Here is a 23761-nt window from a genome sequence, read left to right as displayed (position 1 = left end):
CTTGTGGGTACAATTCGATGTTGAGATTGAAATCGCAGTTGTTCTCCCGGAGCATTTGGCCAAGAATATTTGATTTACTACTCCAAAAGCTGATCGTGCTTTGTAACAGATACTTTTATTGGGAATCATTTCAGCTGATTCAATCATTCAACTGGAGGGGCAGATTCGAGGGCGCCTTTCACCTTCCATTAAAAGAAAAGGTTTACATGTTAAACGAGTGGCTGTGCACCATTCCATCGTAGAGAACGCCACTCTTTGCACAGACTCCATCATATATTCAAAATTAACTCGCCTTTTTTGCGTCCCTCTCCCTTTTTCCTTCTCATTCCCCTCAAGCAACGCGTGGTTTCATTTATGCATCAATCAGACATGAACAATGATGGTAAAAACATCATGGAGATTTCCGAAATTGCAAGCCAGATCGCGCAGTACCTGGCCCCAGCCGATCTCGCTAATGCCTGCTCTGTATGCAGCACTTGGTTCGTCCCATTTGTAAGCGAGCTTTGGCGGTCTATCAAACCTGATCAGTGGACTCATGAAGCCTTTCGGAAAGCTCTCCCACGTTATTCACATTATATCCGTGAACTACGATGTGCCATGTACGACCGATTAGACAACATTGGCCCGGATTGTACGCGTTTAACCGTCTTCAAAGCCCCCGTTCTATACGAGTCTATCTCACAAGGAATCATCAAAGATATTCTCAAACACAACATTAACATTAAAGAGCTCTGGTTGGGCTCAGCGCTACCTAGTGAAAATATCGATATCACCATTGAATTTATCCAGATCCTCGCGAAGCTAAAAGAGCTAAGACATTTAAGTCTATATTACTTCCGTGTCCTGCCTGGATGTTTAGAGTTTCTGCTGGAGCAACTGCCCAACTTAGAATCGCTACATCTCGGAGAGTGGGTAGAGTTCACCCATCCGAGCCTGAGTTTCAATATCAAAACCGGGCTGTTACAAGGATCAGCAGAACCATCGGCTGTGGAGCTGGAACCCAGATTACAACGACCACAATTACAAAACAAAATATCCCTTCAATTGCGTTCGCTATTCTTGGACGGGTGTCAGCATTCTTATGTATCCATCCTCAGAATCGCCTGCGTTAGTCCAAATCTTGAGAGTATCTCCCTTTCAAATTCCCTCATGCCGGACTCGCTTTTTTTGAGAATGTCTACTGAACTCGACCGGTTTGTTGATCGACTTTCATCGTACTGTCCACGGCTTGAGTGCCTAGGATTAAATGGGATTGAGATTGACTTGGAAGGGCTGGCTTGTCTCCTCAAGGCATTCCCAAGTCTTAGACGACTAGATTTGGAAGATGTAGACATTGAAGATCGCCATGTACTCACGTTGATCCTTCGTCATCGTCCCTATCGTCAGTCACTTGAGGAAATCCGCATTTACTCTCAGACAGGCAGATTCATGGGCCGCCTATCCTCTCATGCTATTCTTTGGATGTTGCGAAGGTGCCCGAATCTTAAAAAAGTGTCACTGCGACAGGCTTTGATCGAAGCAACAGAGCTTGCTGATCTCAGCAGTAGTAACGGTCTGCTCGAGTTTGCAGAAATCAATGGAGATGGAGCCGACATTGATGCTACATTGTCTGAGAACATGCCCGAGGGTGATATTTATTACCAAGATGGGGTTTTAGTCTGCCGAAATTTGGAAATCCTCGAGACATGTATTTATGGGCCAGATAAAAAATGGGCGCCATCCGAAGCCCTGGTCGAGGATAATGTATTTTCTGAGTATGATTGCCAGATAAGACAAAGACTGTATGACATACACGTTGGCCTGGATGATAGTGAGGATCCTGAATCCACAACAGGAAGCCTAGGAGGGTCGGGCCATACTTCATATGAGCTTTATGAAGCAGTGTTAAATCAGCTCCAGACACTACCAAAGCTCGATATGTCCTATATTCGGTTCGATTATCACCAATGAGGTGCAGAGCAACGACCTTTCCAGAGGATTGCCAGTAGGCTCTTGTTATCGCACGCAGCACCTTCCATCTAGCACGCCCTTTTTTTTTTTTTTTTTTTTTTTTTTTTGTTTTTTGTTTTTTGTTTTTTGTTTTTTTAGAAAAAAGTGGTTTACGAAGGAAGCAGTTCCCCTGTGATTATGCAGATGCTTTGGTTACTATATCCCTTATCATATATGTATATTTAAGAAAGAAAGATAAAAGAAAAAAAGAGAACCTGTGCAACAGAAAAGGTGATTCACAAAACAGAAGACATTTGTACGGCCCAGAATATGCATTATTTGCACTTCCCCTATTGCATTGCTTCCATAGTATAAATACAGCTCACAACGCGTATTGAAAGATCAGCCTTGGCTTGAATAAATTACCCTAGAATCCTCAGGCTCACCTCCATGAATTACTTACTGTCTTTGACGTTTGTACCTAACGACATGCGGTTAACGAGGTTTCCCTTTTACTACCATCTAGTCAAGACCGGAGAAAATATATATACCTTGCAACATTTCTTCTTTCTTCTTGTCTGTAAGATCTAGTGCACCTATACTTAACTTTCATCCGGTGTTCCTAAGGGATAGGGAACAGGGTTTACTAACTGCCGTCTATTGGCACCCTAACTGGAAGACAATTCTTCGTTGTTGAAGTATATATGGTAGCTCGTATTGAACTTATTGTTGACTTCTGATTTATATCCAGATAATCTTTTTTTCAAAAAAAAAAAAAAAAAAAAAAAAAAAAGTTGCCGCTCTTAGTCAATATACATTTTTGGTCATCACATCTAGTCTTAATTCATTGGCAATAATGGTATAGGATGGATTGCGATGCTTTCTAATCATTGCTGATTTTTTACTTGGAAGTTCATCACTAAAAGTCGGCTTATTACTTGGAAGACTGATTTCAGTCATTACGGATAGGGTTTGGAAGCTTCCAAGCAACATGAGTGATGATAGTAGTAAAACCAGATGGTATTTCCAATACCGATTGAATACTTCTATACCAACTGACAGCCTTTCCACATATTTAAAACGTCATTTTTTATAAGCTCATAAGCAAATAATAATACGTTTCTCATCAACTTTTGATAACGTTTGAAGACCATAGAAGCAATGTATTAGACAGAAGTTAAATCTTTTTCCTAGTCGGCTGTCATCTTTTTTTTCACCCAAAAGTGTTGGGTAGTATATAATTATTGACTTTACTAAATCTCTTCCAAACAGCCAAAGCTTTTATTTGATAGATTCCAAATGTTATTGCAATGCATATTTAATTTGGTTAAAAAGTATTATCAATAGACTTGACTTTAATAGACGTGTACATCAATACATTTATTTACATAGGAGAGCCAAACTTGGGATTTAAAACTTTTGAATGAAACATCAAACAGTAAGGTGTGCTAACGTATTCTTTGCATCCTTCCTTCCTACAAGAGCACGTCACATAAATGCAGGTACTAAGCGCAAGAGCCATGTGGCCTTCCTTTATGAGCATTACTCAAGAGTAGGACTTATGAAAATTGAAGGCTATTCGGGCATGCAATCAGATTACCTCCACGTGGTGCGCCTTGGGCTGTCTGCTTCGCGGCATTCAGGCGAATGGCTGGTAAAAAAAAAAAAAAAAAAAAAAAAATATTGACCCTGAGGATCCTTGTTATCACAAAAAAAAATTTAATAAAATAAAAAAGAAGGCTATTGCTTTTGCGGACAACCTTTGGATGTGCATCACAAGAAGCTGAATTCTCATTCTGTAAGTATATTTTCGATATTGAATAGTATGAGTTGTGTAATAGCTACGCGACACTAGAAAGAACCATCGAGGGGATATAGCTGGACTTACAGTGACTATAAGGCGCTTTGATGAAAGGGAGGCGTCAAGTATTAATACATTCTACAGTTGAATAATCCGATTAGAGCCCCTATTGCCCTGAAGAATGAAAAAGTGAGCCATGCGGGCTTGAATTTCTGTCTTTGGAAAAAAGAATATCAGAAAGATTAGAATTTGATTGATGTGCAGACGGAAGAAAGATTCTTGGATCTAAAAATAGAACGCCATTATACACAGCCCGAGGGGCGAATGTCCAGAAAGTAGAAAATGTATAAATCAGCGGGCTATTCTTGTAAAAAAAAAAAAAAAAAAAAAAAAAGTTAAAAAAGGAATCATTACCCATGGTATACATATAATCATGTGGAGGTTAGTCAGCGCAGATTCTTGGCAGCTTCTAGCCAAGTAATATCATTAGAAGAAGATTGTGGCTGTTGAACAATAAAGCGTTGTTTGACAGGGTTCCTTCGATGAAGTCTAAGAGGCGGGTCTAAAAACAAATTTCATTAGGTTTGTGATTTGAGATTTGAGACTAGCGTATGAACAAGTGGAGGACACCCCTTTTTTATTTGTTGTTTATTTATTTTTCAGGAACATTTGTAACCACAATGGACTTCTTGAAGTGAGGAAAAAAAAAGTCGGGTCAAAAACATGAATATGCATGAATATTCACGCAGACTAAAAAAGCAACCCATCTGAAGATTAGAAAGAATATTCACAAGTCGGATGATAGTATTCTAGATAAATATCTTAAAGATCAGGTTGTGTCATTTGTTTGACTTGACCAGTGGGCTGTGGTGATGGCTTTTTCTTTTTGGAACATGGACTGGGCAATACCCCATGAATAAAAAGGGGAAGCAGTTTCACTCATTCATTCACTCATTCATTCACTCACTCATTCATCACAGCCATCCATCCCATCCATCCCATCCATCCATCCATTCATTCATTCATTCATTCATTCATTCATTGAAATCATTAATCAATTAAAGTAAAGGCATAAAAATACAGTTATAGACTGAACACAGCAATGGCCTCATTACAAGCACGCAGTATGGCCCTGCTGGCCCTTCTCTGCTTCTTCATACCCTCTGTCCTCGCGCAAGGAGCGCAAGGAATTGCCGTTGACCCGAACAATCCTGGTGGTAAGCCTACTAAAATACTATAGCACCCGCTGTTACAAGACTGAAAATAGTCAACAGTGAAGACTTTTTTTTTTTTTTTTTTTTTTTTTTTTGGACAAATGTTCAGAACAAACCCTATGGATAAGAGCGAGTTTTGGTATTAGATCAATAGGAAGAAACCACCATCGTATCCTTTTCATGTACAACACTGTAGTCAGTCTATAACAGGTCGTCTCCACTTAGTATAGTTGCTTAGATTGTTATGCGTAACTGCACCCATTTCTGTTCGTCTATCATGCAAAAGCTTCCTCTCCATCTCTTCCTTTTTTTTTTCTTTTTTTTTTTTTTTTTTGTTTACTCATGTTACTGATCAAATTAAATCAAAAAAATCATGTTTCACCAATTAACAAGGTCTTCTACGTCCCTTTGTTCCGATTAATTAGAGGTTATCCGTATCACTGTAAGCGGCACGATTGTTGCAATCGTACTGATGGTCGCTGGTTTCATCTTTGCTTTCTTCGGCCACAAGTTCTTCAAGATCACTCTCTTCCTTGCTGGATTCTACGTCTGCAGTAAGCATTGGATCTTCAGTTTCGCAAAACAATGCTTTACACATCATCATGTTCAATCTAACTAAACGAATGGAATGTTTAATAATTTTAGGCACATTGGCATGGATTGCACTCAAGAATGCCGAACCTGCTGTTGGATATGAGAACGCGCAATGGATTTACTTGGGTGTTTCTGGTGCAGCTGGTTTGCTGGGAGGCTGTCTTTTCCTCTGCTTCTGGCGACTGGGCTTTGCTGCTTTGGGCGCTATCTCCGGATTCTACTTTGCAATCTTTGTTCTTTCCTGGGCATCCTCAGGCGTGATCTCAAACGGAACGGGTCGCACCATCTTCATCATTGCCTGTGTGATTGTTGGCATTGTGCTCACATTCTTTGTGGAACGTCATGTGGTGATCTTGGGTACTGCCTTGGTTGGATCCGGATCGTTCTTTGTGGGTCTGGACAACTTCGTACACACTGGGTTCTCAGATGCATTCATCCAGTTCTTGAGCGGAAAGAAGACTGGATTGATTGGAGGCGATGGATACGTGGTCTCTGGAAAGGTGTATGGCATGTTAGCAGGCACATTGGCTATGTTTGTCGTCGGCGCATGCTTCCAATACTATAAGCATCGTGGATCTTGGGTCCCCAAGACACATCGTCCACAATACAAGCCTCAGCCTCAGCATGAGCAGCCCTAGAAGGAACAACGAAACAATAGCAATCATAGTAAATACCTCATTTTCAGCTTTCATCGATCATATTGTCTTTCCCATTTCAATAATGCTTTTCAAAAATAAAAAATAAAAAATAGCCAAGAATGGCCACTGTACAGACACATCCAAATAGTGAGTTAGTAAAAGTGTCGAGCGACCAATGACAATGCAAGCCATAGAAATTGGTCCCATATTCCAAAACATCCTCAAATATCTCAGTATTGCATTCTTGACAAAGCTACAGGTTCTTCATTTAAACCTCTCTTTGTTAGTTGACGAAAACGCCTGAGGGATAGGTGTAAGTGCCCGGTATGCCTGTAGTTACTACAAAGTAAGAATCCATCAAGACGTGGCGACAGCACAGAATATCGCGAACGTCGTTAGTGGCCATCTGATGAAACTAGGAGTGTTTGTTTTACCTGCATTTTCTGGATAACGAAGGGAGATACTTGTTCTTGTAGTTTTCTATTGAGAGAAGGTAATGTCGGCACTAGCATCAGTACCAGTACTAGCACCAGTACCAATAGGAAAAAGCGTGAAGAGGGAGGCGTTGACCCGAACACAGCTAGCCTACGGTTCAAAGGTACATAGATTTGCAAGGTGGCTTCAACAATGCAACTTGCACCACCGTTCTCAATGACAAACATACAGTAGTCTATTTCTGTTCATTCCGTCAATCCAGTTCTTCATTCGCATTTCAACAATGCTTGTTAAGGAATCCTACGTTGACTTGCAGACCTCATCGGGTCCTATGCGCACTTATATCTACCAGCCTAATGTGTCTGACCACTACCCTAATGCAAAGTTTCCAGGTGTTGCTGTGTTCACCGGTAGGACGTTTTTTAATGTTTCAACGACATTGCTGCATGTATTTTTTCAAATTGAGATCCCAATGAATAATAATAATGGAACATGCCAATAACAATATGTTTTTGAACTATCTGTCTTGTTGAAACAGAGATCTACCAAGTTACTGGTCCCTTGGATCGCTTCTGCAGGTATATCTTTTTTATTTTATTTTATATACTTTATTTTCCCATATCCTGGACGCTATGAAGAGCTTTTTAACCATGTTGACTTATATTCTTTGGCCTGCGGCCTTCGTTTTGTTACTACTAGACAGATTGCAAGCCATGGATATATTGTTGCATGCAATGAGTCTTTTCATGAGTTTGAGCCTCTAGGGACTCCTCTTGCCTACGATGTCCCAGGAACAGGTACTTTTTTGTTTACAGGAAAAATACGCGTTATTGCGTGATCGCGTCAATATTTTGGAGACGTTTTGGCGAGTAGTCCATGTCACAATAAGCAATCTCCTTTGGTGTGGCCTGCATGATTATAATTAAGTTCTAGTTACGTGTATAATGCTCATTGTCCATTTTTTTTTATTTATTTATTTTACTTTTTTACTAGACAAGGGCAACAGATATAAGGTTGAGAAGGAATTAGCAGCCTATGATGAGGATGCCACAGTGGTAATTGATCACCTTATGAGTCGCCCTGATTGTACAGGCAAGATCGGTGCTACTGGCATGTGCCTCGGAGGACACCTGGCTTTCCGTGTAGGTCATTTATTATTTATTAATTGATCTTGAATACTGAGCTGAAAAAATTGAGCTAATTTATCTCTCTCATCGCTGCCTCCGCATTCTTTATTTCCTCAGGCTGCATTTGATCCTCGTGTTCTTGCCAGTGTGTGCTATTTCGCCACAGACATTCATTCAGAGACTTTGGGCAAAGGCAAGAATTCGGACTCGCTTGCCAGAGTGCCCGAGATCCAGGGTGAGGTTGTGATGATTTTTGGGAAACAAGACAATCATGTACCAAGGGCTGGTCGAGATCTGATTCGCAAGACATTGGAGGATGCGGATGTCACGACTACATTCTTGGAGGTCCAGGCTCAGCATGCCTTCATCCGCGATGAATTGAGTAAAGGACGATATGATGCTGCGATAGCCAAAGTCTGCTTCGATTTGCTACTCGAGCTATTTCATCGTAACTTGCACCTCGATCTTGGATCTCGCAAGGGGGCCAAGGTCAAGGCGAAGGATTTACCTTTAGTATGTTAAATAATTTTAAAAATATACTCCCAAATAGGACATACTTGTCACTATTATTACATGTAGCACTACTCCAGTACAATCATAAAGTTCTTTTAGGTCTGTTACAAAAAAAAAAATAATAATAATAAAATAAAACAAAAAAAAAAAAAAAAAAAAAAAAAAAGCATCAAAACAAGTCAAGGCTGGGATGAGATACTCGTTTGCACTATATTTCGCAATCCTAGTCATCTTTTTTTATTTCTCATCTTCATTTCTTCATCTCTTCATTCTTACATTCTTTCAATTCTTTTTTTAAAAAATTAAAAAAAAAATAAACGATAAAAAATAGAAAATTAAAAATAAAAATAGCAAGAATATTCTAAAATGACAACAGCGCCATTGAGGCGCCATAACGGAAACTCAACAACTCGAACAAGCGATACCAATACCGTAGAGGCCACGGATCCGATCATATTGATCACCTTATCCACGTCCAGTACTCCTACCATGGCTGTCAAGACCCATCAACGACGTGCCACGATCTTTGAGATTTATTTGATACAATCCAAGATATGCAGATTCTTGACGGTCCGTGACATTCGACGTTGCACATTTGTCTCGCGAGATTTCCATACTGCATTCCAGCCATACCTCTGGCGTCACCTTACCTTAAACCGACGCTCAAAGATCAATCGATTGAAGACACCAATTGCTCAAGCAGCATTGAGACAATACGCCCCGTTTGTGGAAACCATCACCACGAGATTTGCAGATGCTTGGATTTTGTTCTATTCGGATCCTAACACATTGGCAAGCTCCATGTCCATGACCCAGATCAACGCCAATGGCTCTGTTGATAATCCTCGGCTTCAGACCGGATGCACTAGAAACAAGGTTTATGGTAGCAGCAATAGTAATAATAGTGGCATAGGAGGCAAAGGCAATGGGAAACCCAACCCATATAGAATTGTCTTTCCAAACCTGCGTGCGATCCACAGTTTGGATTTGGTGAACCGACCCAACAGTAAGGAGGCTAATCGGCGCAAGATGCACTTACTTTTACCTTTGCTTGATCCTGAGGTCGTTCCTAAACTCCAATCGCTCAAGGTTACACACATCAATTTTGAAGACCCTTTTGTCTTCCTTGAGACAATCCTGCGGATAGAACGACTGGTGAATTATGGTTTCGGAAACAATAAGGCAATGGCAACAACCACAACAAACAAAGACAAAAGTGTGGAAAAGACCAAGGCAATAGAAGATGATGATGGGAATAGGGATGGGAATGGGGGTGGGAAAAAGACAACACAAACAACAACAGCAGTATCAGCATGGAGGGATGGCGCTACGTTACAGGAGCTTTATAATAAGCAAGCTGACTTCAATATTTCTTGTGAGGGGTTTCGAAGGACGCTTGAGATCATTGCAGGGTCGGTCGAGGTCTTATTTCTAGGGGCAATGTGTCAAAGAGTTGTAGATATTCTAGATGAGAAAATAGTTGTGGGTCTCCAGGCAGTCCGTGAAGGAAGGCAGTCTGATGTTCAAGGCGGTTTGCCGTCAGCATCGGCACCATCAGCACTCCTGCTATCATCTACTGAGGAATTGAATCAGCCTGCTGATAGAAGTATTGGCTATCCATGGCAGTCCGTAGTCGTTGCAGCGCTGTCAAGCATAGGATCCTTTTACTTGGGTGCACCTCCACTTCAAACGCGGCAATTTGCTTCTGTTAGCCAAATTTACTGTTTACGGGAATTAGATCTTGGGATCATGACCCTTGATGACGGAACGCGCTCGATTTTTGAATTCCTCCAGCGCTGTACTTATTTGGAACGATTAACTACCCCAACGTTCTTTCCCCAGAATATCGAAAGGTTGATTGAGTTGACAAGAACTCGATGGAGCTACCTGAGGCATCTTTGGCTTAAAGCATACTGTGCGCAGGATGGATTACTATCAAGGTTGCTGTGGGTGATTGGACATCAGTGGCGAGAGAACAGACTCCATCAGAGGCAGGAGCAGGGGCGTAAGTGTAGACGCAGGTATAAGAAAGCACAAGAAGAAGGAGTGCTTAGGGTTTCTGGGCTGGGTGGAGAAGAGGAAGAAGGGGAAGAGGAGGAGGAAGAAGAATTAAGCGAAGCCTCAACGGGTGACGAGAACTATGATGAAGTTGATGAAAATAGTGATCATTACGATGAGATTCATCCGATCACTGGGGAGCGTCTACAATTCTCCCGTGGTCTCGAGACCTTCAAGACGACCTTCAGCACATCTGCATATCCATTGACGGTTGGTGTGCTCCTGACATGTCATTCACATACACTTGTCACCTTGACGATCGCAGGGTCTAAAATGTTCGAGGGCCGGGCACTACATCGCGTTCTCTGTGTCTGCAGGAAGCTTGAAGTGGTGGAAGCGATGTCACGACTGGATCGAGACAGTTACAAATGGCTGGAGATGACTGATACAATATTAGAAGTAGAGAATATGAGAATTCCGGCCTCTGCTATTGTCTCGGAGCCTACTATAGCTGGAATCAATGAGGCCATTGAGACTACTGGGGCTGTCAAGGCCAAGGAGACGCAGGCTGCTTTGCAGGAAGGAGAGAATGCTTTCGCTGATAGGTCAGGCAAGATGGAGTGGCCTGTTGAAGAATGGGTCTGCAAGAAGCTCAGAGTGCTCCATTTAAGGTATTTGGACTTTGATGCTGCCTACGACTGGATAGTCGGGTTTCCCAAGGAGCTGACGACCCAATTGAGTAAACTACATCATTTGGAGGATTTGAGGGTAGGAAGGGTTATCAAAGGAGGAGCCCCCATTGTACCAAGATCTATGGTAATATTAAACATAAGGCTTCAAGCTGGCGTATTAGGGTCAGAACAAGAGATCAAAGTGATGAAGGAAAGTGTATCATTCTTGTTGCAGGAACTTGGCGCCAATGTGAAAGGTCTCAAGCGATTGGAGTTACGAGGGCTGAAATCGTTGATTGAGTTGCAGGAAATTCGGGAAGTGCGTAAAAGAGCCTGGAAAAAGATGGAGTGGGTGCAGTTTAGCTAGAAAAGCATAATGTATGACATGTTAAGCCTTTGAGAAGAAAAAAAAAAAAAAAACTAAAATATAAGCGCAAATTCATTCACATTTGTACACTTCGGCTAGTCAAGTAGCCAAGGATGGTTGATGCAGCAGGAATCCTTTGAAGCGGGACCTTCAATTCATTCAGAAAGATGTATTTTTAAAGAATTGAGCTCTCTTTATGGTTGTTATCGCGCTTATTCAACTTGTTAACAAAGTTGACAAATGTTTGATAGTCATTGATATGCATGTCATTCATTTCGATCTCGAATTATCTGTCCAGATTTTGTCGTGGTCGCGAACATCCGCCAGATGATTGCCTGTTCTCATACTCCTGAATGCATAGCCTTAACGATGCCAAATTCGCTGGACAGTTAGATCTTTGAGCCTCAGATAAAAAGAATTCTGGACGAGCTGCTGAAGGTCTTGCTGTATCTGCACCAACATTCGGGCTGTAAAATCTAATTCATCGAGGAGATAAATGATTTGACTGAATATAGCATGATCTTCATGATTTTCCGCTATGTGGATCATTGAAGTGTTGTTAATGATATGGGTGCTATTGGCGATCCTACCGGAGCGGATGTATTGCTGTTTTAATTGTCGCCATTGATATTGACTCTGTTGATGCGAACACCTTTTCTGCTATCGCCATTATTGCTGCCATTGCTGTGAGCGTTGACATGAATGGTGTCGTTGATTCTACTCCAATTTTTACTAGTATGATTGTCATTTTGACAAAAGTTGTCAGAGGAAATTAAGAATAGCCGTGAGTCTTGAAGAAGTTTGTGGAATTTATTATCTTTTTCCAATCCCCACGCATTTATGTTAAATACTAAAACTTAGAACAAAGAGACAGTTAAAAAGAAGTAAAAGAGAAAAGAAGCCGATTCTTCCTCTTTGCTGTAATTTTTTTTTTAAAAAGAAAACAAGGGAAATTTTGATACATGTACTTCTCGAGGTCAGAAATATACAAAAATACAATGAACAAAAAGAAAGAGAGAAAAAGAAAGAGAGGAAAGAAGAAAGAGGAACTTAAATGGTCCCCTTGGGCAGCGGTATCGCAGTTCCAAACACAAAGTTGAACGGAAATGGTTCTTTTTCAAACGATTCGGCTTCGATCATTCGATCTCTCAGTGGCCATTTTACTCCACTTTCGACCCACAGCTCTTGCAAGCGGTTCAAATCCCAGGGATCGTTTTGCACATGAGTGGTCTGAGAGGCTAGATCTTCTCGCTGATTGCTCTTTCTGGATAAGGCCCCTAGAGTAGCAGCACTCTTGAATTCAATAGATTCTTTAGCAGGTAAAGTAATGGCCCTAGAAGTGTCTTCTGAAGATCTCGGTTTTAATAGCGGCTGCCTATGCCCCTGCTCTAGGGGCGTCTGCACTCGATCCATAACAGAAGCTTCCTTGATCTGTGGATATTTGACAGGCAAAGCTGATTTCTGGCCTTGTGCTCCCTCGATAGTCTTCTGCAGTGATACATCTCTTGTGGTATCGAGTTCAATATCTGATACATCCGGAGAAATTTCCATGGGCACTATTGGGGACAATAGAGAGCCAGTAATCTTGTCCCATGGGTCCAAGGATGATAATGAACAAAGAGATGGAGATCGGATGGTATGAGAAGACGGCTGTGGAGAGGCTTCAAGTGAACTATCAACCTGACTTCGTCTCTTAAAAGATGGAATCCCAGTACTTTCTCTTCCTGATTCATCGCTCGACAATCCTGTATCTCTTATGTTTTTCGCTACCTTTGACCTTCGCTGTCTTGATGGAGATGCTTGTTGACGAGGCCGCCATTCATGCTTAGCATTAGTCTTAGGGCCCTCAGCACCCTCAAAGCCTCCTGGGACTGCCAAAAAAGGTGATTCCTCCGGTAGATTCGAAGACAATCCCCTCCGAAGTCTTTTGACGCCTCCACGTACTGCCATCCTCTTCCCAGTGCTCTGTGACCCAAGATCATTCGAGCATTCATTGTCATCATCGGCTTGACTGGCACTACGTGAAGAACATCGTTTTCCTGGGGTTGTTCGCAAACTTTGCGCCGAAATAGTTTGGCGTGTCTGTGACCTTAATGCCCGTGACGTGCTTGAACTGCTGTGCTGTTCATTTTCGTCGTCATGGGGCGCTTTCTGAATCAGCTTTTCATACGCTGGTGTTCTTGGTAATGTCGTCAACTGCTCCAGATTTGATTGTGGATGCTCGTTCTCGCTGATATCTACAGATTGACCATTATCCATGTCGATAGGGTCATAGAACATTGATACATAACTCTGATCAAGTTCTCTAGGCCGTAATCCAGCTCTTCTGGGAGCAGCTCTACCATGCGATCGAGTATGTCGAGACGGGCTATCTTTAGGGACGGGATCGCGGCCAACGGATGTACGGGATCGAATTGTACAAAGAGACCGCTTGGATGGCGAGTTAGGAGATGAAGTTGTAGACGTTTCTTGTGTATCAGCATTCAGCTTCTCCTGAGTATATAGAGCCACGTCATTGCCGTCGACATGCTTAGATAGAAGCACACTAGTATTAGGTTCGGCATGTAGCTGAAGCTCTGGAGCCGGTGATACTCGATGCGATTTTGAAGGAGAATTGGGAATAAGAGGTATTTGAACACATTCAAGTCGCAATTTTGTTCGATTACTTTCACCATTTTCATTCAGTGCTTCAGCCATTGACTGGGCACTCTCTGATTCGGTCGAACTGAGGGATTCCAAACTAGAGGATTCCGAACTAGGTTTCAACGGCCGATTGCTAATTAACGATGGCCCGTGAGGCTGGCTTTTCATGGGTTTGCTGATATTTGAGTCATATTCATGACTTGATTCAGGAACTTCTGCTGATGCTTGGGTATTATCCCCCAGAATAGAGGGTTTCCTGGCTTCAATAGGCGCTTCCATGGTCGGATTCAGATCAGAGGCATCGTTATGATGCGAGTACTGATCCTCATCTCGATCATTGATAAAATTTACCTCAAAAGAAAATTCTGGGTCTGAGTATTCTATGTCGTCCAGCTGTGCTTTCTCTTCTGTGGACTGTGATATTGAATTTGATGGTATCCGTTGGCCAGGTTGGAGTTGTGATAAAGATGTTGGTTCTGGAGAATATGTTGTGTTTTGAACCCGCGATTGCTCAGAGATTTGCTTACTACTTGACGGGTTAGATGAATCTTTAATCAGTGGAGACTTAATAAGTAATAAAGCATCCTCATCGTCCTCATCGTCCTCATCGTCCTCATCGTCATACTCTTTGGGATTTACAGCTAAGGAGGATCCTACAGTAGCAGCCAACGTGTTCCTATAATCAAAAGAGGTCTGAACTTTGTCTTCCTGCAATTGCCCACTGCCATTATCGACTTCTTGCTGGGCAGACTCTAAATAGGCCGGTGTATCATGTTCAGACTCGTTTTCCTTCTTGCGGTTTTTCCTTAGCCTCTTCTTCTTCTTTGTAGAACTAGCACTTGCAACATTTGATGATTGCGGTTGTTGGGAACGAGATGATATCCGTGCAGCCTTTCCACGAACAGGTGATGGTGTTGGGGGTGTAGATGAAGGGTGTAGGGTATCTTTGAGATTCGCGATTGTGAAGACAAAATATGAAGGTCTTTCCTCTTCGAATAGCCGCGAACCTTCACCTGCATGACAGGATTTTTTTTTTTAATACAAGTCAAATAAAAACAAAAGGAAAGTACATGTGTCAAGTTAATGCCTGCAAATGATCTGTATGCCTTTTTATTATTATTTTCTATGCCTAATGTTGGCACGATGACTGTACCCTGACTACTTGGCCTTTGCACATTCAGGGATTCTACACCTTGCCCCATGGTAATGCAATTTCTAATACAGAAAACAACTCTAGCATGAATATTGTAGTCAAGAAACAAAGAATTCAGTATCCCATCACGTGTGTTTATTAATGAAAAAAAAAAAAAAAAAAAAAAAAAGCTATGTTTATAGATTTCTACTCTCCATGAACGATATGATATCTTGACACATCTTGACGGCCTCGTCTTCCTCCTTCTCCTTCTCTACTTCACTATTCTCATTCACCTCTACCTCGTTTGAGCCCTCTATGACCTCATTTAGAGCCACATAAACAGCATCTCCATGTCCAGCCACAGCCATACTTTTTATCGCCTCTGATGCTGCCATACGAACATCCCAATGCAGTGTCCAATGGTGATCCAGCATCATGTCTCTTGCCAGCAAGAGCATGTCCCATAGGTCCCGCACAGGTATCCGCACCTTGCAAACAATCTTGGCTACGCTTTCTAGTGTTGTCATCTGTAGTCGGTGTTCCAGTGTATATACCTTTGCTGATGCTTCACGTCGACCCTGTAAGCGTTGCTTCTGTTTGTGGTCCTGCTGTTGTTTGGAGGTAATCCTGACTCGCGCCTTGTTGTTCATGCCTGGTGCTTGCTTCTTCGTTGTCCAAGCCTGTAGTGCCTTTATAATGAACGGCCATATGTCGTCCAATAGATGTCGTCCCAAGAAATCGCTACAATTTTCTGCCAACAGTGTCACAACCTCGATTGCTCTTAAGCTGACATAAAACACTTCCATCTCTGACCGTTTCAAGACACGGCCTACAATCGAAGGCCAGAATGCATGGATTGCAGGATGGAGCTCTTGCGGCCGATCCTTAAGAACAATTATTGATGATTGAATGATCTCCAATGCTAAGATGCGCATACGTGGAGAAGATGTTGTGAGGAAATAACCAGCTTTGTCCAGGATCCGAAGACAGAGCGCTTGATGTTTAGTAATTGGATCCGGTTGTGCTTCTTTAGAAGGCTTGGGCAATTTGGCACGCAAATCTCCAAATGACATTGTATTCTCGTCATCCTGATCATCGTCTGCCAACACATCACCTTCATTGACTCGCTCCCCAAATTTCTTTTCTTCATCCTCCTTGGCGTCTTTGGCGAGCTTCATGAAATATTTTTTTATTTCTTCTGGCGTCATATCCTCAGTCTCTTTCCTCAGCTTCTCTGCATCCTCATTGGTATCATTCGTTCCGTGAACCATAATACGATATTTCTTAGCGAATTCAGCCACCTCTGCAGATGGTTTATCCCTCTCTGAAAATTCAATTCCTGGCGACATTAAAACACCAGAATCACGCTTCGATCCTGCTGTACCGCCTTCAGATGTTGTATTTTGAAAAGACATATCTTGCGCCATAACCTTCACGATCTCGCCCAAGGACTTCAACAATCCTTCACCAACTTGATCTTCTTGATTCTTCCAGTGGTCTAAGGCCCCAAAAATTTCTGTGACAGAATCCTCCAGCATGGAAACAGCAGGCGATCCCACGACACGAATCAGAGCCCACAAAACCTGTGGTGTCTTTGGGTTAGAGCTCAAGAACGCAATCCGTTGTGATACTTGCTGAATTACATAGTCATAGTTGGCTTGAATTAAGTCTCCAATAGAGTCGTAGTGACAAACAAATGCCACATGCTCCAGCGTTGCTTCAGCAGTGTCTCTTACTAATGTTGAATCCTGATCGCCAAGGTGCTCTAACAAAATATAAAGAACTCGAACCAGCTCCATCTCAAATTCTGTACCTCCCAAGACTACGGCAATGGAGGCGATACCTTCCAGGAGCAAACACTTCAACATGATGTCCATATTATAGTCATAAATTTGAGCCTCCGGTGCATCAATGTCGTAATCCTCATTTTCCATGCTGAAAAGCTTTGCAAGAGCAAGCTTTCTAGCACGAACTGATTTATCTGTTGAGGACATTACCCGGTCACTCGCCTCCTGCCTTTCCCTGGCATCAAGTGACATTTGTGAGCACTCAACCATGGCGGCCAAGTACTCTTCCAGGACGCCTCTGGCTGCCCTTCTAACATGTCGTTGATGCTTCCGCTGTAACGAGGACTTTTTAGGCTTGGTCAAGTGATTATGGATATTTAACTTTCCAAAGGTCGCGAGTCCAATGCCATGAGCTCCGAGGAGTAGGTGGTTCATCATAAGCACACTTGAGACAGTTCCAGTATCGAACCAGCCCAAGCTCTCTCGAACACTCCGACAATCCTGTTGGAGGCGGGAAATCAGCTCCTCTGTCCACATGTCGATCTCTACAGTCGATCCTAATTGGCGCAACAGCCCCATGAAGGCATTGGCGGTTGACTGCTCTCTTAGATGAACATGGATTCTTCGGGGAAATCCGAATTTACGGCCAGAGCCTTTATGTGACTGCACCCATGCGTTCCAACGAGCCTGTTCCTGATCGTTATCTCCAGTGTTGGGTTTTAAATTGGCCGATTCAACGCTCCCAAGGATTCCCCTTCGCTCATCCATGTTATGTTGGTCCAACTGCTCAATAGTTAGGGCGTTGAGCCACGGTTGGACGAACGATGGGAGTGTCTGGTAGTTGATTAGCGATTCCGTTTGGTTGCCAATAAAAAGAGCTAATCCCTGTGCTAGTCGAATTGCGTTCTGCTTCTTTGATTCGTCGATAGCATGCAGTATTCGAGGTAGAACCATCAATTTCTCTCGGAGGATCTCTTTGGCTGTGCTCGTGAGCTCAGGGTTTGCATGTTCCTCATTCAGTTCACCTAAATACACCCTCGCGGGCTCATAAACATCCCTGTACTCGTCCTGTGTACAACTAATCAAAGTCTCTAACAAGAACGAAGTAATTCCGGATACATTGCTTCCTATTCCTAAGCCCTCGCACGCAGCAAGTGTTTGTTGACAGTTCCTCATGACAGTAAACGCCATCTCTCCGAATTTGAACCGAACCATCCAATGTGAGTGTGCTCTGAGCGGCGCAAGCTGCTTGAATAAAGTCCTGAGTCCCTTATTTGTCTTTTTCATCCACTCTTCTGATCTATATATCATAGGTGATTGAGACTTTACTGACGACTGATGATTCTGATCTGTAATCTCGACTTTCAACTTTGCCTTGTCCTTATACATGCTCATCAATGTCTGCCCCAAACCAGACCCACCGGCAACTGCCTCTACTAGTTGAGATTTTGATGAATTCTCTTGGTCTTTAAGGAGAATTGAGAGCAAATAAGTCCAAATGTCCAGTGACTTCACCAATACGCTATGATTCTCTTTGTGTCCCCGTCTCAACATAGTTTCTGTCAGACCAGCTGCTAATCCTGGAAACCACGTTGCGATGCGCTCTGGCGTTTCTAAACATTTCAAAAGCTTCATGATACCTTCCAATGCCATTCGACGTAGTTGAACCAAATCTGCATCTTTTGAGACAGTAAGGAGAATAACTAGCATTTGACCAAGAGTAGAATTGTTCGCTGGCTCCAAAAGGTGATCCCGAACCACTTTATCCTTGTCAGTTCTATATTGTCTATCGCCAACTTCAAATAAGGTGTCTGCGACTTCAAGGGTAGTACTCGATTCACTAGAGACCGTGGGCACATCCTTGTTGAGCGGCAAAGCCAAAACAAGACATCGAAGTGCAGTTAGCCGAACTTCATCTGCCATCCTATCTTTTGGGAGAGCCGTAGGGTCATGCCTCCGTACAGATGAGAATTGATGTTGTCCTTGTTCCTGTCCCTGTTCCTTTTCCTTCACATGTCTGACAGGCAGCCCATCTACAGCCCTGAACAGGACATCAAACAATAGCTGACTATACTGCCAGTTGGCACCCATGACAAAAGCATATCCATCTGGCAATTTAAGCAGAAATTCAAGGCATCGACACCATGCCTCAACTAAGAAATCAAACCGCTTGTCGAGTTGCATAAATTTTTGACATAGCCGCAGAACATGATTGAGAGCATGCTGCGTGTACGCGATCAGTTGTTTGGTCAAATGTAATTCCGGAACAGCCATGGAAGTGAGTACTGTGTGGATTATGTTGAGATTTTGAGTAGCCTCTTGAGCATTCGATGCATCAATCGAAGAAAGAGTCATGAGGGACGAGGCAGGGCCTCGGAGCTGGTATTCATGTGTTTAATCAATGACATTAACTGATCAGACCATTGAAGAAAGCTTACAATTCATATTAAGAGAAGACTTTTGATCAATTTTCTAGGTCCTTGTTGCTTACCGCGCTAAAAGTAGCAATTGTCTCTGCAGACACGTCATGCTCCATTGCTATTATGCCTGATTATTTTGAATTCAGTTGTCGCATGTGAATGCAAAGAAATACATGGAACAGAAGGTGTGACAAAGGAAATCATTGCTTTGCGAGATCAAATCATTCAGGACTTTGTAAGACGTGTTTATCAATAAATTTTTTTTTTTAGCAAACAGCGCAGTATTGTGTCTAAAGCTATTTACAAAAACCAATTAGCTATATTCTGCTTAGATATCGCCTGACATCTTCAATGCTTCAAGTTCTTCCAACTTCGCTTGCGGAGTATGCTGTGCCTCATCAATTGCCTTCATAATCTTGTCTTTTTCCTCCTTTGTCTTTTCTTCCTTTGTCGGTGGCAGTCTCTCATTCTCAATATCCGACTTTCTAGCGTCTTCAAACGTATGAATAGCTCTTCTCAATCCTTCCGCACCTAGTGCTAATGATCCATATGGCAACTTTGTTGTGCCCATAAGATCCTTCAACTCCGAGACGGATTCTGATTCTTCTCTCAGAACAGCAAAGACGCGCGACAGTCGTCCTACAGCTAGGATTTTTTGTCGAATACGGCTCTTGCTAGCGGATTCCATTTCTACTTTTTGTTCAACTACTACGCTGTCCTGTGATGTCAATCCTTCCATTATTGCTGCCGTTGTTTCAGGGGTGCCGTCTAGTGCAGAGTTATTCTGAGATGTAAGGCTGAGAATGAGATCATCCTCAGCTAATTCCTCCTTGCTGCATAAACTAAGAATAGCCACCAACATGTCCGAGACTTGATACAATTTATGAAGAAAAAAAAAAAAAAAAAAAAAAAAAAAGTAGAGCCGGATTAGCATTGTATCTTATGATCCAAGTAAACTTTGATCCACTTCCTCTTCTCATCCAAAGAAGAAGTGAAAAAAAAAAAAAAAAAAAAAAAAAAAAAAAAAAAAAAAACTTACTTTTTTCACCAACAAATGGAAGGGACCAAGTGAAAACATCCATGAAGTTGGGTAACCAATAGGGGTGAGGTGACGCATTGAATTGGCTATTTAAAAAAGGACCTTCATGTGAGACAAAAATGATCTTTGCAATGAGTAGTCCATCAGATTAGGCTTTACATCATAAGTCTAAACATACCGAATGTTCATAACATTGTTTTCATATTTGAGTACCGCGGCTATAGGTCAAAAGATGTGTATAAAAAGTATCAGTACATAGAGCAGACGTAAAAGGGATGTAACAAGTATAAGAAGCCTTACCTTTATTGTTGTACACGTCCAAGTAGTTGGGAGCAGAAAAGATTGTCATAACTGAAGGGAATCCAGTTGTTTTGGTCTTCCTATACATGCGGTATCCAGCATCTTGAGCCTCATGTGCGCGGATGATAGATAGTAGATTATTTTTTTCCAAGAAAGCACAAGCAGCATGATAGCTAATTATGTAAGGCCCGATATCCAATGTCAGTGCGCTGTTCCTCTTGCAATGAAATTATAAACTATTGATTATTGCACCATTGTATCCCTTGAGCACTTACGTGAAGAAATACGAACAGCCGCGAACATGGTTATGTATAAAGTGCTCATTAGTTTTTTCTTGCCCAAACTCCTCAAGAGGATCTGCCCAAAGTAAGTCGCCCATGAGTCCATATGTTGGTGGTTCTCGAAAACGGTTGATTTTTCGGAGATCATCCAGCGTATTGAGCTCGGGCGACAACCCTCCATGGACACAGAGGAACTGCTTGTTCATTACTGCCGCCAAAGGCAATGTACAGAAGGACTCTGTACAAGCATCATACACCTTTTCTGAGTACTTGTGTTTGCCTATTAGTTTTTAACATTTATCGCGCCACTCATTAGAATAATGTTTATGTAATGATACGAAATGATTAAAACCCTCTTTTCACGTACACTCGGTCTTGAAGGTGAAATAATCAGTTAGATGTCTGCACTCATGATTTCCACGTAGCAAAAAGATGCTATCTGGGAACCAGATCTTGAGCGACCAGAGATAGAGTACGCACTAGAAGATGGCGTAGAATAGCAATGGAGATGATCAATCTACTATTTCCTTTCGAGCTTGCTCAAGCCTTGTGTGTCTAAGTACTGTACCTCAATAGAGAAATATCCACGATCGACATAGTCACCCAAAAACAAATATCTTGTTGACTCTGGATTCCCTCCAACTTCAAATAGTTTCATGAGGTCGTAATATTGTCCATGGATATCACCACACACTGATGTTATGTTCATAAAAGGATGAAGATGAGTTAGCCTTAGCTTTCTTTAGGACTTGGTTTGTACTCATAGCTTCAGGGAACATGTCCTCCTTACCAGTAATCGGGGCATCAACTTCTAATAAATTGGGCTCCGTCCTCAAAATATCTGTGGCCTTTTGAAGGATGTAAATAGCCTGATCCTCAGTAATTCTGCCTTCTCGGAAAAAGTGGTCTTTAAGGAACGCCAAGTCGGGTCTATCCGGGAACTCTTTGGAAAAAAACATGTCGTTCGTAGGCAGCATTACAGCGGGCGCTTGAACGTCTAGGATATGTCCCGTTTGAATAATCGAAAACATGCAGCACATTGTTAGTTTGTTTTTTTTGCAGGGGGTAGGGGCGATTAAATATGCAACGTATCAGGGGTAAAAGATTAAGGCGAGCATGGGTGTGTCCAATTCATCAACTTTGATACTTCAAGAACTTTTTTTTTTTTTTTTTTTTTTTTTTTTTTTTCCCTTCATTGTTAATGTGACAAGTCAGTCGCGTGAGGCTGGTGACAATAGTGCCGATTAAGTATTATCATTTTTAGCAAAAAAAAAAAAAAAGTATGATCCTGTATGTGGTTCAACAATCTCTCCCATTTGGCTCTTATCAGTAAGCAACCAACACTGCATCTCTTCCTGAGACGACATATTCAAATTGGTTTGATGATTGAAAGTTCTATTCTTGAAGACCCTGACTTTTGTATTCACAATAAATAAATTAAAAAAAACTACATTGAGCACACCTTTATTGTATCGTTCGATTGTTGAAGCTGTTGTGCCATCCTCCATGGTATGAATAGTAAAGTCGATCTCTGGCACAGGACGCTTGTTCTGCAACATGCGCAGCGTAGCACTAGCTTGTGCATTGCGAGCATCCATTGGAGGCGTTGACATGATAAGAAAAAGATGAAAGAAGACTAATTGGTGAAGATGAGAGATGAAGATTGATGAAAAGGACAGATGTGGAGAGGAAAGAAGGAAGAAGTCTCATGAAAAGAAAGAAAGAAAAAAAAAAAAAAAAAAAAAAAAAAAAGTGTGTCGCATTTTGTTTTACAGATTTGGAGGTTTTTAGTAATTTATACCAAAATAGCGTCCGCGCTCTCTCTCGCTGCATTACAGGAACTCTAAAGTTAAAACTGGCTCTGACCCTCCACAGATGATAAACCCCAAAAGGCAAAAAAGGAAGGGGCGCTATGAAGAGCACCCTGAATCTAAACTGCTCTTTCTTTGGTTCTATGACTAGGACAAAGGAGAAAAGGCTTAATATATAGACTCGGTGTCTACTGTGCACTACCAAAAGAAAATCTCCTAGACGATTCTCTTTTTGTATATTTCTACTGGTGTACGCCATATTCTCGATTGTCATCGCTTCAAACTCCTCCTTAGCTTACAGCTGCCTCCATGCCATAACTGATGGGCCGTCCTTATGGTCTTCAAGCACTGACGGCGCAATTCACCTGTAGGAATGCCATCTCTCAGTATTGACCCTTTTTTTTCTTGTATTTGAACGCCCTGGTTAAAAAAACAATAAAAAGATCGAGATGAAAAAAAAAAAAAAAAAAAAAAAAAAAAAAAAAAGTCAGGCTTCTTTTTACTTCCGTATTGTCTCTCTTTTTAGACCCATCAAGCTCAGAGGGCATTTTTCGCCAAGATCTTAAGCTAACAGAGCCGAATATCGCAGCGGTTTAATCGTTTTGTCCGAAGGTCGGGGCCATGTATATCCTATATGTAATTTTCTAACTGTACAAGTCCCTTTGCGTACCAGCTTGACTGCTTCTTTTCTGATATCTTTGGTCTTCTTACTAGTAATCTTCAGGGGCAGGTCGTGCCGATCTTGTGCTCCAAATATCCGAGTCCTGTGAAGGACTCAGAAGCTTGATCCCCGCAGAACCATCTACATAACCTTGTGAGGTTTCACCTCGGTAAAGCTGCAACACCCTTCATCTCAAGGTTTGGAGAAGATCTCAACTCACAGTCTATCAGACGCTGTCATCTCGGGCCCAAGCTTGACTCAAGTTTCGGATTGGCCAGCTTGTATGGCATAGCATTGTAAATATGTGCACAGTTGGCCATAGAAATAAGGACTACGTTCTTTTCTACTGCAGCTTCCTGGAAAGATATGCAAAGGAAACAATTGACTTTAATAAAGT

At 42.0% G+C, this 23761-nt stretch overlaps 8 protein-coding genes across 8 annotated transcripts; 4 read left to right on the top strand and 4 right to left on the bottom strand.

Moving 5' to 3' along the window:
• Window positions 1-320: 320 nt before the first annotated feature.
• Window positions 321-2029, top strand: BCR41DRAFT_346518 (hypothetical protein). Its single transcript, XM_022022912.1, has one exon. It carries the CDS (start codon window positions 355-357, stop codon window positions 1948-1950), a length of 1596 nt encoding a protein of 531 aa, XP_021884952.1. The 5' UTR covers window positions 321-354; the 3' UTR covers window positions 1951-2029.
• Window positions 2030-4668: 2639 nt separating this feature from the next.
• BCR41DRAFT_346515 (hypothetical protein) lies at window positions 4669-6315 on the top strand. Its single transcript, XM_022022911.1, has 3 exons — window positions 4669-4947; window positions 5370-5498; window positions 5590-6315. Exons 1-3 carry the CDS (start codon window positions 4833-4835, stop codon window positions 6174-6176), a joined length of 831 nt encoding a protein of 276 aa, XP_021884951.1. The 5' UTR covers window positions 4669-4832; the 3' UTR covers window positions 6177-6315.
• A 511-nt stretch (window positions 6316-6826) lies between these two features.
• BCR41DRAFT_346513 (dienelactone hydrolase family protein) lies at window positions 6827-8366 on the top strand. Its single transcript, XM_022022910.1, has 5 exons — window positions 6827-7021; window positions 7150-7189; window positions 7311-7408; window positions 7605-7753; window positions 7856-8366. Exons 1-5 carry the CDS (start codon window positions 6895-6897, stop codon window positions 8258-8260), a joined length of 819 nt encoding a protein of 272 aa, XP_021884950.1. The 5' UTR covers window positions 6827-6894; the 3' UTR covers window positions 8261-8366.
• Window positions 8367-8515: 149 nt separating this feature from the next.
• On the top strand, window positions 8516-11324 carry BCR41DRAFT_346512 (hypothetical protein; the record flags this gene model as incomplete). The annotated part of the gene is made up of 1 exon (XM_022022909.1): window positions 8516-11324. A coding segment is annotated over exon 1 (2666 nt), but the record flags the coding sequence as incomplete, so codon positions are not given.
• A 249-nt stretch (window positions 11325-11573) lies between these two features.
• Window positions 11574-11987, bottom strand: BCR41DRAFT_392553 (hypothetical protein; the record flags this gene model as incomplete). The annotated part of the gene is made up of 2 exons (XM_022028467.1): window positions 11574-11763; window positions 11878-11987. 2 exons carry the CDS (start codon window positions 11985-11987, stop codon window positions 11574-11576), a joined length of 300 nt encoding a protein of 99 aa, XP_021884948.1.
• A 101-nt stretch (window positions 11988-12088) lies between these two features.
• Window positions 12089-15162, bottom strand: BCR41DRAFT_346511 (hypothetical protein). The gene is made up of 2 exons (XM_022022908.1): window positions 15084-15162; window positions 12089-14943 (listed from the first exon to the last, which is right to left on the bottom strand). Exons 1-2 carry the CDS (start codon window positions 15130-15132, stop codon window positions 12338-12340), a joined length of 2655 nt encoding a protein of 884 aa, XP_021884947.1. The 5' UTR covers window positions 15133-15162; the 3' UTR covers window positions 12089-12337.
• A 111-nt stretch (window positions 15163-15273) lies between these two features.
• Window positions 15274-19468, bottom strand: BCR41DRAFT_383715 (hypothetical protein; the record flags this gene model as incomplete). Its single annotated transcript, XM_022027492.1, has 2 exons — window positions 19344-19468; window positions 15274-19231 (listed from the first exon to the last, which is right to left on the bottom strand). Coding segments are annotated over exons 1-2 (4002 nt in total), but the record flags the coding sequence as incomplete, so codon positions are not given.
• Window positions 19469-19500: 32 nt separating this feature from the next.
• BCR41DRAFT_346509 (calcineurin-like phosphoesterase) lies at window positions 19501-22595 on the bottom strand. The gene is made up of 9 exons (XM_022022907.1): window positions 22355-22595; window positions 21683-21889; window positions 21461-21585; window positions 21260-21371; window positions 20887-21172; window positions 20612-20784; window positions 20490-20529; window positions 20312-20397; window positions 19501-20142 (listed from the first exon to the last, which is right to left on the bottom strand). The coding sequence occupies exons 1-9, from the start codon at window positions 22503-22505 to the stop codon at window positions 19601-19603; spliced, it is 1722 nt and encodes a 573-aa protein (XP_021884945.1). The 5' UTR covers window positions 22506-22595; the 3' UTR covers window positions 19501-19600.
• Window positions 22596-23761: the final 1166 nt, after the last annotated feature.

This window comes from Lobosporangium transversale, assembly GCF_002105155.1.
Source record: "Lobosporangium transversale strain NRRL 3116 chromosome Unknown BCR41scaffold_4, whole genome shotgun sequence".
Taxonomy (NCBI): Eukaryota; Fungi; Mortierellomycota; class Mortierellomycetes; order Mortierellales; family Mortierellaceae; genus Lobosporangium; species Lobosporangium transversale.
This window is presented reverse-complemented; position numbering and strand designations above follow the sequence as displayed.